General features: G+C 36.3%; 1 protein-coding gene across 3 annotated transcripts in view; it reads left to right on the top strand.

The window, feature by feature from the left end:
* The window catches only part of LOC118446498 (zwei Ig domain protein zig-8), a 201,293-nt gene that overhangs the window by 181,928 nt on the left and 1,380 nt on the right, over positions 1–17,985 (top strand). For all 3 annotated transcript variants that reach the window (XM_035877213.2, XM_085659255.1, XM_085659254.1), the window contains one exon: positions 6,920–7,059. In XM_035877213.2, the coding sequence (XP_035733106.1) occupies positions 6,920–7,059 (140 nt within the window). The remainder of the gene's footprint in view (positions 1–6,919; positions 7,060–17,985) is intronic.

Here is a 17,985-nt window from a genome sequence, read left to right as displayed (position 1 = left end):
CTTTGTCTCTATCTCTCTTTCTCTCTCATTCTCATTCTCCATCTTTCTTTCTCTTACCGCAGCATACAGGTAAAATATTTCCAAATGTAGAACGTGCGCCATTTGTAATTCCACGAACGGTGGATTTTCTTTCAGGAAAACGAAGCATCTTCGAGAGCTGAGAAATCTATTACGAAAACATTGATAGAAAGCACAGAAAGAGAGATAGAGAGTGAATAAAGATAGAAATCTGTGAACTCTTAAATCTCCTTTCCTACTTTGCCGTATGAAAATTTGTTGGCTTTGAAAAGGGTGGCAGAAATCTCAAGGGATGTTAGCGGCGAACGGGTGGAAGGAAGGGGAAAAAAAATAAAGCAAAAAAAGAATAGCTTGAACGCAAAGAAGGTGGAGTCATGAGACAACACATAGAAACAAGCTGAGAAAGAAAGAAAGGAAGAAAAAAAGGAAGAAATAAAGAGAGAAAGAAAGAAAGAAAAGTAAAACGAGAGAGAGAGAGAGAGAGAGGAGAGAGAAAAGATTACTTTAAAAAATTCTAGCGTTGTTTTGGCGTCGTTTGATAAAAAAAAATGCATTCATTTGGTATTTGCTAAAACGATCTTTTGCTTTACGAATTTGAAATAGAAGTAGGAAAGAGAAGTAAAAAAGAGGATCGGGGTGCGAGGGTAGGGTAAAAAAATAGAGAGAGAGAGAGAGAGAGAGAGAGAGAGAGAAAAAATTAGGACGGAGATGAAGAGCGAAGATCGGTAAGAGGCTAGTGACTGTAAACTGCTCTTCTAGAGTAGTGGAAAGTGGTGGATGGAGACAGAGTGGCTCGTTGAGACGACGAGGCGCGAGTTAAGCATCCTGAGTATATGGAAGTCCATAGGTTTTTACTTAGAAATGTTGCGGAGTAAAGATGAAAACGAAAAAGAGGACGAAAGAATGAGAGAAAGAGAGAGATAGAGAGAGAGTGAGAGAGAGAGAGAGAGATAGAGAAAAAGAGAGCAGGCTAAAACACTTTGGAGAATGAAGCGAAAACTAACATTTCGGCTTATTTGGAAGTTTGCACTCAACATAGGTACCCGCATACACATGCATGCATATATACGTAGAAATGTGGAGATATTAAAAAAAAAAAAAAAAGGAAAAGAAAAAAGAGAGAAGAAGAAGAAGAAGAAAAAAAAGAAGAAACTACGCGTTAACGCGCGGAATGCAATTTCTCTAGCATGCAAGTCGGCACTTCGTTTAGGACGAAGAAGAAAAGGGAGAAAGTCGAAGAAGAGGAGGAAGGGTAGTACATTCCGGCAGTGCATCGAGCTTTCGCATATGTAAGCTACTCTACTCTCTGCACTCTCTCTCTCTCTCTTTCTCTCTCTCTCTCTTTCTCTACATCTTTCTATCTCCATTTCCTTCTCTCTTTTTTGTTAGTAAAGTTAGTTTTCCATGGAAATATCCACGTGTATCAGACGCAAAAAAAATATATCTCACCAAGGAAAAGTAAGAAGAGAGAAAAAAATCACGTAGGTTTTTTCTTTAAGTTCTGTATTTATTTATTCATTTTTTTTTTTATTTTTTTCTTTTGTTATTATCCTTCATAAAGAAACTAAATCGAATGAAAATAATCCGTAGAAATCGACAAGCATCCTTCTTTCTTTTTTTCCATTTATATATATATATATATATATATATATATATATATATATATATTCTTTCTATCTTTCTATCTTTCATTCTCTGTGTCTGTCTTGCTCGATTTATTTTCGTTCATTCGTTAATTCTATAGATTCTCGTAAATGTTTCTCAAAGTGTCACTTCGGTAGCATTCCAATAAAGCTTTGCAGTTGTGAATACATGGATAAAGTTTCAGTGAATCGTAAAAGGTGAAATGGGATCTATAGCTTTCAGTAAAAATAAAGAAGAAGTATAAGGCGAATAAAGAGAGAGAAAGAAAGAGAGAGAAAGAAAGAGAGAGAGAGAGTGAGAGAGAGAGAGAGAGAAGGAGAATAGAGCATTGATGAGAAGGAGACAGAACATCGACGGATATCCGAAGCATCGAACGAATAATTTGTTATAAGGATGAGCTGAAGCTCGAGATATCCATTGATTTCTCTCCCTCTCTTTCTCTCTCTCTCTCTCTCTCTCTCTCTCTCTCTCTCTCTCTCTCTCTTACTTCCATGATGCAGCGAGAAGTAGAGAAGTAGTTGAGGGCAATGCGCAAAATTAAATTCTTGTGAATATAAAACGGTGATGCCGAAAGAGAAGAAGCTAAAGCCAAGAGAAGGTATAGGAGTGAGATAGAGAAGTGATAGAGGAGGGTGTGGTGAACGGTAGAGAAGAGATATCGGACGTTCTGCTTTCTCGAAGAACGGTTGGAACGCGGCCGGATAAATGGATAAAACCAAGGCGATCCTGGATCGACGTGGGAATGTCATTAAGAGAGTACGACTGTCACTAATTGCCTATGGCCTTCGAACGATGTTGCAAGGGTATCGGGGAAGGACCCTTTTTCGACTTTCGCGGGGAAAATTCGTTTATTTCCTTCCTTGATCTCTCTTTCTTTTTATTTTTGTCTTTGTCTCTCTCTCTCTCTCTCTTTCTCTCTCTCTCTCTCTTTATCTTTTTATCCATTTTCTCTGTCTGTCTGTCTGTCTCTCTCTCTCTCTCTCTCTCTTTCTCTTCCCTATTTTTCTTTTTCTTTCTTACTTTTTACGATCAAATCGGAGATTTTATTCAAGCGAGACAAAAGGGGTCTCCTTTGTTCTGCTTTTACGCTTTGTTACCTTATCGAGAATAAGATTTAATAATTATGTCAGTGTATCGAATTTCTCTCTCATACTTTAATTTGATCTCTCTTTGGAGCTTTTGTATATTATTTCTCGTAATCAAGGTATCTTTCTCTCTCTCTCTCTTTTGAAAAGTCGTCCTCTCCATTACTCTCCACCCTTCCCTTCATCGCTCTATTCCGTCGCGTTATATCTCGTGATCAAAAGGATATTAGCTCTCAACCTTCTTTCTGGTAAATCGAATTTTCATTTTTCCCTTCGGAGGAAAAATTCCAACAAGTTTACATACATACTTTAGAGATATAGAAAAGAATGTTACGAGATAATGGGAATGGTATTGGATGATGGCACGAGGAACAAAATTCACAATTTCGAGTTAAGTTCGAATCCTAATAAACTCCGTAGAAGCTAAGAGTATTAAACGTCGCGAAATTCAAAATCTAACTTGGCTGGATTAATAGGCGGACCGTGAATTTCTCCTGTTTAACTCTAGAGCAGGAAACTGTGTACGAATAAACCCTTCTCGGCGAAACGAAGTCGAAGTACTTCCTTAATCTCTTTCTCTATCTCTATCTCTCTCTCTTTCTCTCTCTCTCTCTCTCTCTCTCTCTCTCTGTCTCTGTCTCTTTTTCTCTTTCTTTCTTTCTCTCTCTTTCTCACTTTCTTTCTCTCTTCCTCACACACTCTCTCTCTCCCTCTCTCTCTCTCTCTCTCTCTCTCTCTCTCTCTCTCTCTCTTCCTCACACACTCTCTCTCTCCCTCTCTCTCTCTCTCTCTCTCTCTGTCTCTCTCTTTCTCTTTATCTCTGTTTTTGTCTCTATCTTTGTTAATATTTTGAACTTCAACCAAAATTTTGCGAATGACAGATTCATAACGCATAATTTATTTAGCATGTCTCTCCTTCGAATGTTAATACATTTTCAACTTTGCGAATAATAACGGATATTTGTATTTCTCCGTAATCAAGAAATTTCATTAAAGAATTATTTATGTACTTTCTAGGAACGATGAGAGATTAGATTTTAATTAAATGACAAAAAATTATCTTTGAACAATGTCAGATTAGACTTTTATTAACAAAGATGATCTTTGTTAACGGATAAAAGAACGGAAAAAAAGAAATCAAAAATAAATATCTTATTCATCAAAGAGAAAAAATGATAAAGGTAATGTAAGTACAATACATCCACATTTTCAAGTCTGAAATCTGAAAATATTGGTCATGATTATAGAAAACCATCAATTTCCTGATACAAAGATTTGCTAGGTTAACTGTATGAGACATAAGGGAGAAGCTATCGTGGTTTCTGGATAAGGCAGTCGTTTGTATAAAATTTTCGCGGTTACGAATGTTTGCTGGAAGAGAGAAGAAGGGGTATGTGCGGTACACGGTTGCGGTACAATGCGGTAAATGTGTCCAATAAGCGGGAGAAAAGGGCGAGGAGGGAAGAAGAGAGAGAAAGAGAAGAAGAGAAAGAGAGAGAGAGAGAGAGAGAGAAAGAGAGAGAGAGAGAAAGAGAGAGAGAGAAATGAAAGGGTGATGGCAATGTTCGGTGGTTCGAAATGGCAAACCATGTTACGTATGTAGGTATATATATATATATATATATATATATATATATATATATATGTATATGTATATGTATAGGTTCGTGCGTACCTATCGCAGGGATGCCAATCGTGAGGAAATTTTGGCCTGAGCCACAATGTGACGCGGCTCGATCTCGCGTGCTTTCCGCGGAGTACTGAGACTACCGGCTGTTCCCAGCAAGCTTTTGTCCATATGACGTGAACACAGAATGTCAATGTAAATATGTGTGTGAGTGTATATGTATACAATAGTAGAAGGTGTTACATCGAGTAGCCCGTTAGTTTGGCTGTTATCTTCCCGTTCCGCGATTTTGAGTTTCCCCACTGGTGAAATATCGCATCGACAGATTTCGACGATGGCCACCACAGCCGTCCAATAATTTCAACGCTAGATAATATGCGTTACCTGACATCCATCGTTGTCGTGTCGTTAAAGTTTTACACGATGTCTCTATTAGCTTGATCTCTTCCTATCTCTCTCTCTTTCTCTCTCTCTCTCTCTCTCTCTCTCTCTCTCTCTCTTTCTCTCGTCCTTTTGTTCTATTCCCTTTTTCATTTTTTTTTACAAGCGCGTCGTAGTGACAGAATTTTTACGATGTACCGTTGAAAATAATGAAATGAATTCTCGATGAACTTATATATCTCGAATTGTGAAAAAAAAACATTGAGATGTTTAAACGAATCCTTTTTCTTTTTTTTTTTTTTTTCCTTTTTTTTTCTATCAATATCCTTTTCTTTCTTCTTTCTTTCGCGATCCATCATAATGACAAATATTTGACGAAACGATTGTTTTTGTTCTCATGATAACGAAAGAAAGAGTTTCTATTATACTAGTGAAGAATGGGAAGAAGAAGAAGAAGAATAGAGAGAGAGAGAGAGAGAGAGAGAGAAAGAGAAAAAAAAGAGAGAAAGGAGAGTACGATAACGGGGTGGCAACAAGTGCTTTTAACGCTCTTATAACTCTCTCTCTCTCTCTCTCTCTCTCTCTCTCTCTCTCTCTCTCTTTCTCTCTCACACACACACTTGTTACTTTCATTAGATAAGGATAGAGAAGTGCTCGATGCGTTATTCTCAAAGGACTCCATCAGGAGTCGAAGGATGAGAAGAACTGTGGATCGGGCCACAGGATGCGTTTCCTGGCATCTCGGCAATCCGAATGAATTTTTAAACTGGTCCAAGGCGAGGAATGCACTGACAGCAGCCTTATTTTCCTTCTCTATCTCTTTCTCTCCCTCTTTCTCTCTCTCTCTCTCTCTCTCTCTCTCTCTCTATTTGTCTGTCTCACTATTTCTCTCCCTTTCTCTTGCATAGCCTGCGGCATTTTGGATATCGTCCTTTTGCCGACCTCCTTAGCCGCTCTCACGGTCCTTAAAATCCGTCTTCCTTCCGCATCATATCCAAACGGACTTTGCTGTAGTTCTTGCTTAATGGTCTCCTTTACTCCTTCTAACTTCAATACGAGCGCCTGCGCGCTTGTTTTCATCTAAGAACGTTTATCGTGCAAAGGACTAAGAAGAACTTGCTTCTCAAGAACTTATCTCTCTCTCTCTCTCTTTCTCTCTCTCTCTCTCTGTCTCTCTCTCTCTCTCTTTAACTTCTGCCCTTTCTTAGACTTTCCTAACCATAGATTAAACTAACGTTGGCCAATCTTCGATTTTTATAGGCCGTTTTATCACTACATATTTTGTTCTTTTGATTAATATCACAATCAGTATAGTATTCTTTATAATTATCCTAATTGAAGGAAGACATTCGAACGCAAAGCGTTCTTGTTATCTTTATTAGAAGAAAAAGAAGAAAAAAGAGAGAGAGAGGGAGAGAGAGAGAAAAAAGAAGAGAGAGAGGGAGAGAAAGAAAAAGAAGAAAGAACGAGTTCTTTAATGAACACAAAGTATTCGATATAGCTTATATAATATCGCTTAATATATGAATAATTTGTTTAGATCAAGCTAATGATCGAATAGCGACGTTGAAATTTTTTTCTTTTTTTCTTTCTTTTTTTGTTTCTTTTGTTTTTTTTTTCTTTTGTTTTTTTTTTTTTTTTTTTTTTGTAAAAAGTTAAAATAAGAATAAAAGAAATCCCAGGATCATAACAAGAGTCTCACATGTGATTCCCCTAAAACTTTTACTTTTTTCTTTCTTTTATTTCTTTTTTCTCTTATAGTTCGAGTTGAACAAAAGTAAAAGGAGAAAAGCGAGAGAGGGATAGGTAGAGAGAGAGAGAGAGAGAGAGAGAGAGAGAGAAAGAAAAGAAAAAAAAGAGAGAAGTAGACTCTTGAGAAATGGTCGATCCGTCGGTGACAGAATCGAGAGGAAAAGGGCAACTTGATTTACGCTCTCTTCTCTTTTCCCACGTCTCTCTTTATATCCTCGTCTTTCTTTCTCTCTCTTTCTCTTTCTCTTTCTCTCTTCTTCTACTCTTACCCTCTATCTTTTTCCCTCTTATTCACTGAATGAACAACACACAGAGAATGTTCGAGTTTTTCTTTCCACTTTCACTCAGGTTCACTTCGAACGATAAGAAATTCCTTAGACGTTCCTACGTGCTTTCTGTTTTTCTGTTTCAGTGTGAAAACCGACATGGGGTCGACCGGAGCGGTTTCGAGGCTCTACATTGCCAATGCGAATAAGAAAGACAGTGGGAATTATAGTTGCGCATTGGCCGACATAGCTGCGGTCACTGTCGTCTCCGTCCACGTGCTCAACGGTACGATCTTTTACATTATTCATTTTTTTTCTCTTCTTTCTACCTATCTCTTCCTCTCTCTCCCTCTCTCTCTCTCTCTCTCTCACAAACACACACACACACACATACACATACACTCCCATTTGTTCCACATTAATGATGTATTTTACAACGGTTGTAATTTTATTGGGACATTCGTATGAAAAATATTTTTTTCTATAGGGATATTTCTATAGGGATATTTTTAATAAATTATTAATATCTATCAGATACAGTCTTTTAATTATTCACATAGATAAACTAGTTCGTTAATAAACACCATAAATCTATCTTTCTCTCTATCTTTTAATATTAGGAATCTTACGTTCTCTAAGAGTATTCCAGTCAAGATCGTAAAGAGTAAACGTGAGACGTTCTGTTCCGTACTGATAACAGACCAAAGCTTCAGAAGCTTCGAAGGAGAAACGGAAGGTTAAAACAATTTCTCCCTCTCTTTACATAGATTGTTTATATATATACTATACACACACACACACACACACACATACATATATATATATTTACTGTCTGCCAATATAATTTTCCACTCTATTGAAAGATCAATAATTGACCCTTCGCGGCTATTCATTGGTATTTCTTGATACTTTTCTCATTTTTTTTTTCTTTTCTTTCGTTTCGATCTTTTTATTTATTTATCTTTTTTTTTCTTCGCTTAGGTTTTCACTTTTTCGGTATTCGTCTCTTTTTCAACTCATAAAAAATTGGATGAAAAATCGAAGCACACTAGGGTGCGAATAAATAATCGGAATATAGGGGTTGGAGTCACGAGGATTCCTGCCATTGACGGCTGGCTCGATTGCTATTCGAAGCTTCCGTTTCATTTCGGTTTCCATTTCGCTCAAGTTGCGTGGCATTTACCGAAGAAACGCTGTCATCCGCGGGATACTACTCGAAGAAAATGGGCTGCCAGCCGGTTATCAAGGGACTAGGGTGTTTTCGAACAGGAAAACTCTTCGATCGAAAACCTATCCTTTTCTCTCCCCTTTTTCGGTTGAATTTTTAAATTCCTTTCCGAACATGCATTTTTGTACGTGTATTCGTACTCTTTGTCCGATTTATTTATTCAATGGAAAAATTCTATCCATTGATCGTGAAAAAAAGAAAAGAAGAAAAAAAAAAGAAAATAAAGACTAATGAATTTCTCTATCAATAGAGACGAGATTTGTTGTCCTTTTAAAAAATTCTCTAAATATTTGACAGTATCAATCTGCATGTATAATCACAAAGCGGATCACGTATAGAAGCGTTCGAAAAAAATTATTTTTATTTTCTTTCTTTTTTCTTTCTTTTTTTTTTTTTTTTTTTTTTTTTTTACTTTTTATTCTAACCGTCGTTATTACGTTTTTACGTTCTACATTGTACGTGATCGTATTATGATTATGAATAATGTCTTTTTTTTTTTACTTTTTTAACTTTACGCGTAACATTTTATATCGAACGATCATCATAATATTTTCATTAATAATCTTATTATTAATTTCGATTTATATAACTTGATTTTCCAAGGCGGATCGTGTTACCACACTAATATAAAAATGTCGATAGGAACAATGATTTTTGTTCGGTCTCTGTTAAAAATCTAAAATACAAAAATCCGTCCAAATTCATTTTGCATCGTAAATTCGATCCCAGTCTTTGCTTAACAATTCCTTCTACAGTTTCTCGGACTATCGCCAAGTTAGCTCATAAAATTGAAATTTTTCTTTTACCTTCTTGTACTTTCCCTCTTTGTGTTATCCTTATATTCCTTCCTTTATATTTATTTAAATCCCTTCGATATTTGATGAGAAAACGAAAAGGAAGCTCATTATAGTGATACTCGGGTTTAAATTCAATGCTAAAGAAATACGATTAAGTTCAAATTCATACTCCCGGTACTCGTCGATCATACGTTCTTAAAGATACCGTAAGAAAAACAGAGTACCTCTCGTGAGAATACTTAACCACTTCTAACGATTCACCCAAGTAGGTAATAAAAAGGCGGACGGGACTTTCAGAAGATCGGCGATCGCGAACTTTTCTTTCATTCCAGTTGTGTTTTCAATGAGAGATAAAAATGTAACCAAAGTTGCAAATTTACTTTGAAAGTTAAATATCATTTCTCGTTGTTTTTAAAACTCCTTTTTACTTGGCCCCCATCCTCTTTATTCCTTTTCCATATATAAAATTACTTTCATGATTTTTCCTTTTTTTTTTATCCTTTTTTCTTTCTTTTTTTTCTTTACACAAGAGAGATAGATAGATAGAGAGAGAGAGAGAGAGAGAGAGAGAGAGAGAGAGAGAGAGAGAGAGAGAGAAAGAAAAATAAGAAAATATGAAAATCCGTTCGTTGAATTGATTTTCATAAAGAACGTAAGACGTCGATTTAACGAAGGATCGTTAAAAAAAGGAAAAGATGTTAAAATAGAAAACGTCGTTGATGAGCGTGTATTCTTGGTACCTCCCTTTCGAGAGTTTAAAACTTTGGAATTTATTCTTCTCCGTCGTCGTTTTCGTCTTCGTCTTCGTCTTCGTCTTCATAGTTGTCGTCGTCAAACGGCGGCACGTGACCTCCTTTTCTCTTTTTCTAAGGCAGCGTCTTTCCGATTCTCTAGGATAACCACTGTGTTTCGTATGCTGAAGGGGGCGCGTGTCGTGCCACCGTTGCATGCTGTATTCAAAGAAAAGTTCGTTGTGAAAATATTCAGGTCGAGCCATTTCCTTCTTCACTGAGTCCTCTTCTTTACCTCTAACCTCCTATCCCACCTCCCTTTTTGCCTTAATCCACCGTGCCTTCTGCTTACTGTACCTTGCTTTTCTTACCCGTAGCTATCGTTTTCTCGAATATCTACCTTGCGACCTCTCTATTCTACTCTCGGTTACTTTAAGTCTTGCGACCGGCACGGAGCTATAAAACTTTCCTATCCCAACGAAATCTTAGTTAAGTCGACATCGATGACGGGAATAGATGGATTCTTTGTTTTTTCTTTTAACGTAACGTTCGTAAACGTAGAATTTTGAGGACGATCTTTTTCTCTATCTCTTTCTTATATTTACTCTCGATATTATGTATGTATATATAAATGCACATATACACTTGTATATACAGGTTTGTATGCGTGCGTGCGTGCGTGCCTGTGTATATGTTTATGTGTTTGTGTGTGTATCTGTTTATATACGTATATATGTAAAAGCATCGAATAGGTGGCGATAGTTGAACAGACTGCCGTTGGTGGCAATAACTTTGTTGGTGGTGGTCGGCTTTTCGAACTTTTAGCCAAGGGCTCAACTACTTTTAACCAAGAGTTTTCGCGCGTGGAACGTCGACACGTCCAGAAGTCACGTCACGGGAGCGACCTGCATTATTTACGGTGGATTACCCCGAGGCGGCTCGATACCGTGAGCTCGGAAACTTTGATTCGTTCGACGGTTAAAGCTTCCAAAGACTGACGCTTTCGAAAGCCGAGATCGTTTGACTTGGAAACAAGAGGAAGGGGTTAAAAAGAAAGAGAAAGACAGAGACAGAGAGAGAGAGAGAGAGAGAGAGAGAGGAAGATAGAGAGAAAGATAGAGAAACAGAGAGACAGAAGCACGATTTGTTATGCGCTTTGCACTTGAGTTCTGTTAAAACGGATTTGTGTTATTATTGCTCTCGATCCTTCTCACAAGATACGTGCTTTGTCTCTATACCTTCAAAGCTTTCATTGTAATACATTATATATAGTTGTTTATGCCGAAATATATCCAGTATACAAAGTGGATAATTTATATTAAAACAGTTTGAACTTCTATTTGTATTAAAGCACTTCTCTTACATGAGTACGTAAGAGAATCTTATTATAAACATAATGATATTTCATTTTGTCGTATACATATGACTTCACGTAATGAGTAGACGATCTTTCGTTTGTACTTTTTTTTCTTCTTTTCTATTGTATCGCTATATCAATTCTATAACTAAAATTCGGACAACAACGTGACGTACATAAAATAATTAATGATCCCAATCGATCGTTAAAATGAGAATCGGAAACTGTGTGATAATCATAATGAAAGATATCAGCATCACTATTATCGTTGATATCCAGGTAATTTTCGATTTCGTTTATTAATGAACGACATGAGCCCGATCGTTCAATAAAATATTTCATTACGCAATGCTCCATCATTATCGTGTCGGGATTCGGTGATGTCGCTCTTTCATTATCAGTTGAATTTTAAATTTATCATAGAAGAATGTAGGCGATCCTACCGGGATGAACGGCGTAAACCATTTAATATCCCGATTATTGTATGGATAAAATACGTAAAGCCGTATTTTTAATCGATTATCCCCAATCGGTCCGATTGTTTGCATTAAAATTTATAATTTCGAACGATTCGCGTCGGTCTAATGTCTCTTCAGAGAGAAATTTAATATTGACTGGACGATCGCATATTTTTCCAATGGAAACGCGTTCGGTAGAAAATCGCTATAGTTCGGATTTTTTCAAAATATTTTCCAAATATTCAGTGTTAACTTTTATATCCGTATAACGGACATACCACTTGTTTTACAGTCCCTATTATTTTTAGAAATTATTTAATAATCAAAAATTATTTAATAGTCCAACCAGCGTGTATTAATAATTTTCTTTTTCTTTTCTTTTCTTTTTTTTTCTATATAATTTTACATATTTTCTAATCACGTTCATATTAAACGTACGCCAATTCAAAGAATTCCCTATAAACTGACATATAACAGTTAATAAATTGACATAAGATAGAATAATATCGAAGGACGACGATCCTGAACATGAAATATTCGAGGTCAAACGCGGAAGAATAAGAAGAAGAAGAAAAAAGGAAAGAAAAAATGCGAACGGAGAAAGAAAAACTGAAAAAAAAGAAAGTGAAAATGGAAAAGAAGAGGAAGGCAAGCGACCTTTAATTTTTCTTGGCAAGAACGTATAACGGGCCGGTCCGTATACCGGTTCTTGTTCCTTTTTCACAATTAATATACATTACTCTCGAGATATGCCGTGGTTATTAATTAAATGTGACCCGGAGTAGAGATGGAGCACATTACTCGGTACTATCTCATTCGTCGGCTTTGCCCTCCTCTGGGAACTTCTCGAGTGTACGAAGTCTTCTACTTCCACTCGGTCTTCTCTCCGACGATGTCTCTTCAGTTCCCCTTCCCCACCGTTCTTACCCTTACCTATATCCCCACCCATATCCATACTTCCAACCTTTCCTAGACCCCTTCCCCTTCCACTTTTTCTCTCTCTCTCTCTCGTTCTCTCGAAGCGTTTCGCTTTTTTTATCGGCACGGCGTGACATCTATCTTTCTCTCTCTTTCTATCTCTCTCTATCTCTTCTCCATTTTCTTTCCACAAAGTCAGTTAAAAATTATCGTCGATGTAGCTTCACGGACTTTAACAAGCCATCAATTTTCAGAAGGAAAAGCTTGTCTCCTTCAACCTATCAAGATCTCTTCTCTTTTTTTTGCTACTTCTATCTTTTTTTATTTTCCAATGATTAATACTTTTTATACCGTTAAATCGTACCCAGTCAAGGAATCGTTAGTTTTACTCGGATTAATTACGTTTTTACCGATTAGAAACAGTGACTCAATATTGTCGATCTAATTTCGTCGAATCTTTAGTTATCGGAAAAAAGGGAAGAACTTAATATATCTGGATGATATATCAGAGTAAGTTTGTCACGTTCCTCCCTTTCTCTCTCTCTCTCTCTTTCTCTCTCCTTCCTTTTCTCTCTCCTTCCTCTTTCTAATAAGATTCCCTTATGTTTGATCTAGATGGTAGTTGTTACGGTTGAGACGCAAACTTTTTCTACAAAGAGAGTCGTTGATGTAATTGCTGAAAGTCTGGGGAAAAAGAATTTGAAAGTGTGCAAGAATTTGTATTGCTGGGAGAAAAAAAGAAAGGAGAGAGTGTGAGAGAGAGAGAGAGAAAGAGAGAGAGAGAGAGATAAATGTGAAGGTGTAGAGAAAAGAACGAAAAAAAAGTGAAAGGAAGAAGGAAAGAGAGATAGAGAAATACTAAAGGATGGATATTAAAGAGGTTGTGAAAAAGAAGGAGAAGAAAAAGAAAAAAAAAGGAAATGAAAGGGTTAGTAAGGAAGGTGGAAAAGTTCTCGTTCTCGAAAATGAGCAGTTCTTGGCCCAGTTAACGCCTACGAGGAGACAAGCAAGCGGTTATGGAGCATGGCGGTTGGTCTTGGCATGGAAGGGAGGTTATTTCGTGGGGTGTCACGCCCGAGCTATTAATATCCTTGGCCACAAGCTCCGGACGACTATGACACGTTCGCCTCCACTCCTTCTCTTTACCTTCTCTTATCCCTACCACGTCTCCTATCTCTACCCTCTCTATCTTTCTCTTTCACTCTTATTGAACCGCATGCCGTTTCTCCTTATCGGTGAAATCCTCACCCCTTCGTAATCACCAGTACCAGTAGCATCACCGTCACTACCAGCAATACCGACACCGACACCACTATTCTCTCTCTGATTCTGCTGGCCAACCTTTTCATACCTTCGTACCGACAATGACTACGGCCGTGAGGAGTTTGCAAAACTCTTCTCTCGCGAATCGTACTTAACCGGAATCATATTATATATGAAAGAGGAAAGAAAGAATCTCCTGAGAATAGTCGACGGCTCATTTTGCATTTGACTTTTTTTCTTTCTCATACGACCGACAAAATTTCTACCTCTTTCTCTTTCTCTCTCTCTCTCTTTGTCTATCCACTCTGTTTAATTCCACTTTTCTCTTAGGGAGACCTATGAGGAAAGTTTAACTTTCGTTGCAGGAGAAAAACTCGCATATTTCGCGCGCGCTATCCGTGTTTCTATGTGTCCGTAAATATGCGATATATATATATATATATATATATATATATATGTATTGTATGCTATCGAATTCTGTTTCTGAGGTTATGTTATCGGGATAATTAGTACGATATTTTAGGGAATACCTATGATTAAATCTCTGGAGAATATAAATTAACGAATCACCGTCCATTTCGAGATTACTAATTCACAAAAGAGAGAGACAGAGAGAGAGAGAGAGAGAGAGAGAGAGAGAGGTTTTAATCGAATTACAGTTTTCTTTGACCAATACCAATCTCAAACGTATGTTTTATTCGTTTTCCTTTATCTATTATCTCGTTTGATTATTCCTGATTTACCAATTCGTTACACTAGAAGAATTTTTATTATTAAATGTATACTTACTTTGATCTTTGTGCTAAATTCGTTTTGTTTTTGTACTTCTTTCTTTTCTCTTATAAATAATAAATTAATAATAATCTAAAGAGTATTTCTTAAATAAATAAAGTCTGTAAAAAAAAAAAAAAAGATCTGGCTACGTTTATGCAATAAATTGACAATTCCATAGCGAGACCATCAACAGAATGTTGCATAGTAATTTTTAAATGTTTATAGTCAAGAATTGCAGAGTTTTATTGTTTGAAATGAATGGAGATTTTAAAATGGACGTAGGACTACGTTACCGATCACAAATGTATTAATTTCGCGAAATAATCGATATGTATTTATGTATGTATTGAAGATATTTAATGAAAGAAAGAAAAAAAAAACGTACGGTATATTTTTAATACGATGATGCAATTTCCGAATCATTTAAGGATTCAGATCGTTCAATTATACTTTTAGACGTTTTCAACGGTTATATAGACCGATTATGAGCAGAAAATTTAGCGTGTTTGGGCAATGGTTAAGAAAGAGAGCGAGAGTTATACAATATAGTCGGCAATAAACAATAGCAATCGTGGCATCTTCGTATTGGCCAAATGCCAGTTTTCGTCTTAGCCATAGTAAAAGCCCAAAGAACGTTGGATAAAGTTAACGCTCGATTCCCGCGACCTTTCTGGTCAGAAGATTTCGTGTGGCTCCTTTACCGACGTTTTCTTGCCAGAAACGTTCGCATAAAATGCGTCGTCTTTTTTTTTGCGTAAATTCTTCGTTGATATGTTTTTTCCATTTTAAGAAGAAAAAAAAAGAAGAAAAGAAAAAGAAAGAAAAAATAACATTTTAAATATTGCAGAAAAAGCATAAGGTGAATTATTAAAAAAAAATATATATATATATATATATATATATAATCTGAATAATTTCTATCATTATTATTTTAACGGGACACTTCTCGTAAATCGTAAAAAAAAAAAATATTCTTTTTCATTTTCACGATTTATTATCCTTTCTAAACGTAAAAGGAGAATAATTGTAAATGTATCAAGTTCGAGTGTATTTGGCATCCAGTAATAAATTTATGCAATTACAAATTGTACTGTAATTGCTAGTACGCGTCCAGGAACATTCAACTTTTAATAATCTCTTCTCTCGTCAAAAGTACTGTCAATTTCCTTGACGACGTGCCGCAACTGTAATGTTGAGCGTGAACTCACCTGACGATGAAATGCGTGAAATAGATGGAGGAGATGAAGGAAAGGTACCTACTTGAGTTTCTAATGACTCCGACCGCCCGAAGCGTTTCTAGTTATCACCGCGAATGAAACTGTTTAGCTCCGTAACAACGACTGCTCTCGAGTTACTTTCGAGTTCTATTTTGCTTTAACAAAGAAAGAATGAAACAGAGAAAGAGAGAGAGAGAGAGAGAGAGAGAGAGAGCGGGAAAGAGAAAGAGTACGTCCAAAGTTATCCCTCTTCGTTTCATTTTTTTCTCTTGTATAATGTTAATGAAAGTTTCCTAGTAAAAGAGAGAGAGAGAGAGAGAGAGAGAGAAATTTAATTCCTTGGCAAATTATAATATCGAGCTGTAGAAATTGGCTATTTTCCACGTTCCGAAAGGATCCCATCCTTTTGTGCCTTGTTTAACAAAAATCTATCTCTCTTTGTCACGTTCACGAGCAGTGTTCCGCATCAAGGAGATGCAATTTCTTGCTTTGGAATCCCCGAGAACGACTCTTTTTAGTGCTCGTTAAATTTTCTCGAGAAGTTCGCGCCATAGAGACTGGAATACATTAAAAAAAAAGGGGTAGAAAAATGTGGTTGAATCGCTTTCGTTTCATGAAGGACCAATCGTATCGTATCGCGACACATTTCGAGAGGATTACTATTTAATTAGTTTGTTGGAGAGTAAAACATATATATATATATATATATATATATATATATATATATATGTCATAACTTTCAAGATGGAATTATTTTCGAAGGTGCTTTTCCATCCATTCTTCATGAAAAGATGAAACGTTGCTTTATAGTTAAGGGAAAATCGTTTCTTACCTTTCGAGAATATAAATTCGTTTTTCCGTCCAATTAACGAAAGTATTTTCAATATAGACGAAACGATAAAGAAAGAAAAAAAGGAAAAAAAAGAAGAGAGAGAGAGAGAGAAAGAGAGAAAGTGTAGAAGAAGAGGTTGGTTTATTCAATTAAGGAAGCGACCATCCACGTATAAAGGAACGAGTTTGCCGAGTGACGAAGGAGTCGCGTAAACAGAGCTGTAAATTTTTCCTAGACGCTTCTCTTCTTCAGGCTTTTTAATTGAATCGAAATGGTTCTACGTGCCTCTCTTGCGAAGTAAGATCTAGCGAAATGAGAAAAGTCGTAACGAGAATGATCGAGGTTACTTTAAGGTTTTGGGAGTTATAGGTATTTTTATCGGTTGAAATCACCCCTCTCTCTCTCTCTCTCTCTCCCACCCTACTTCTCTTTTTCTCTTTCTTTTTCATAGAAATCAGGTGAAATTTCCATCCAACCTTAACGGGCATATCTTGGCTTGCCGAGATTAATTCTAGCCAATAATCGTTTTGCGGCTCATTAAACCGTTTACTGTTGCTTACCACTGATGCCTACACCTGCAACCCTACTCTCGTCAACGCTTTCGTATATATACATTCGGATTTGGACGGTATTGTTTTCTTCCAACCAACATTTTGGTTGTGCGATTTAATCTGTGGCTGAGACCAAATCATCGATTTATTTCGTAAAAATTTTTTAACGATTGCTATTGTCATCAGAAGTAAAAAAATAAATAAATGGAATAAACAAAGCGGGAAAAATATGATATTTTGTTTTTCTTTTTATTATTATTTGCCAATCGTGAATAATAGAAAATAAATTTGTAGAAGGAATTTGTTTATGTATATTTCTTAACGGAGATATACAGATAATAAACTTTCAAATATACATTCTTATTATTCTATTTTCATTTATACAAAAGTTAATTCTTTGGATTAATAAATCCTGTTTTATCTTTCAAAGTAATAGCAACGATATCTAATAAAGTATTCGAATATCTCGTTTCCACCATGATTCGACGTAAAATTCAATTTCATCCTCTTAGGCGCAATTAGATGGTGCTAATCGAATTAAATGTAGTTCAACCGTAAATGGGTAAAGACAGAAGAGGATCATGGATTAACAAAAGTATCATAAGCTTTATATTAATCCGATCTAGTTCTTAAGTATTACATATGTGTGTGTATGTATCTGTGTGTATATATACATACATATATGTATATGTATACACACATATATATATATAATCGACTTCCTTTTACTTTGTCTATCGCTTGACTAATCTTTTCATTCGTTTTGATACTCACCTAGCTTCTCGAAAGTCATCTTTTCGATGAGTGTAATCATTTGATCGAATCAGAATCGAACTTTCGATCGTGATCAATTTCTACGACTCCATCTCACTTATCGTCTTATCTGTCGTCACATCCCTATCATCAAAGAATCCTCAATAAGAAAGGGACTGTGATAAAAGTGAGATAAACTATTCGGCTAACTTTTCATTTATACGTCAGCGCTAAAAGATATCTTCTCGTACGGGAACGAGAAAATAAGGGTCGACGTCGGAATTGTGCTAGTGACCAACCAGCTCTTCTATATCAACCTTCAAATCCATAAAT

Source organism: Vespa mandarinia, chromosome 9 (genome assembly GCF_050613455.1).
Source record: "Vespa mandarinia isolate Hongniang chromosome 9, ASM5061345v1, whole genome shotgun sequence".
NCBI lineage: Eukaryota > Metazoa > Arthropoda > Insecta > Hymenoptera > Vespidae > Vespa > Vespa mandarinia.
The sequence above is the reverse complement of the archived record's forward strand: the minus strand, read 5'-3'. Positions and strand labels throughout refer to the sequence as shown.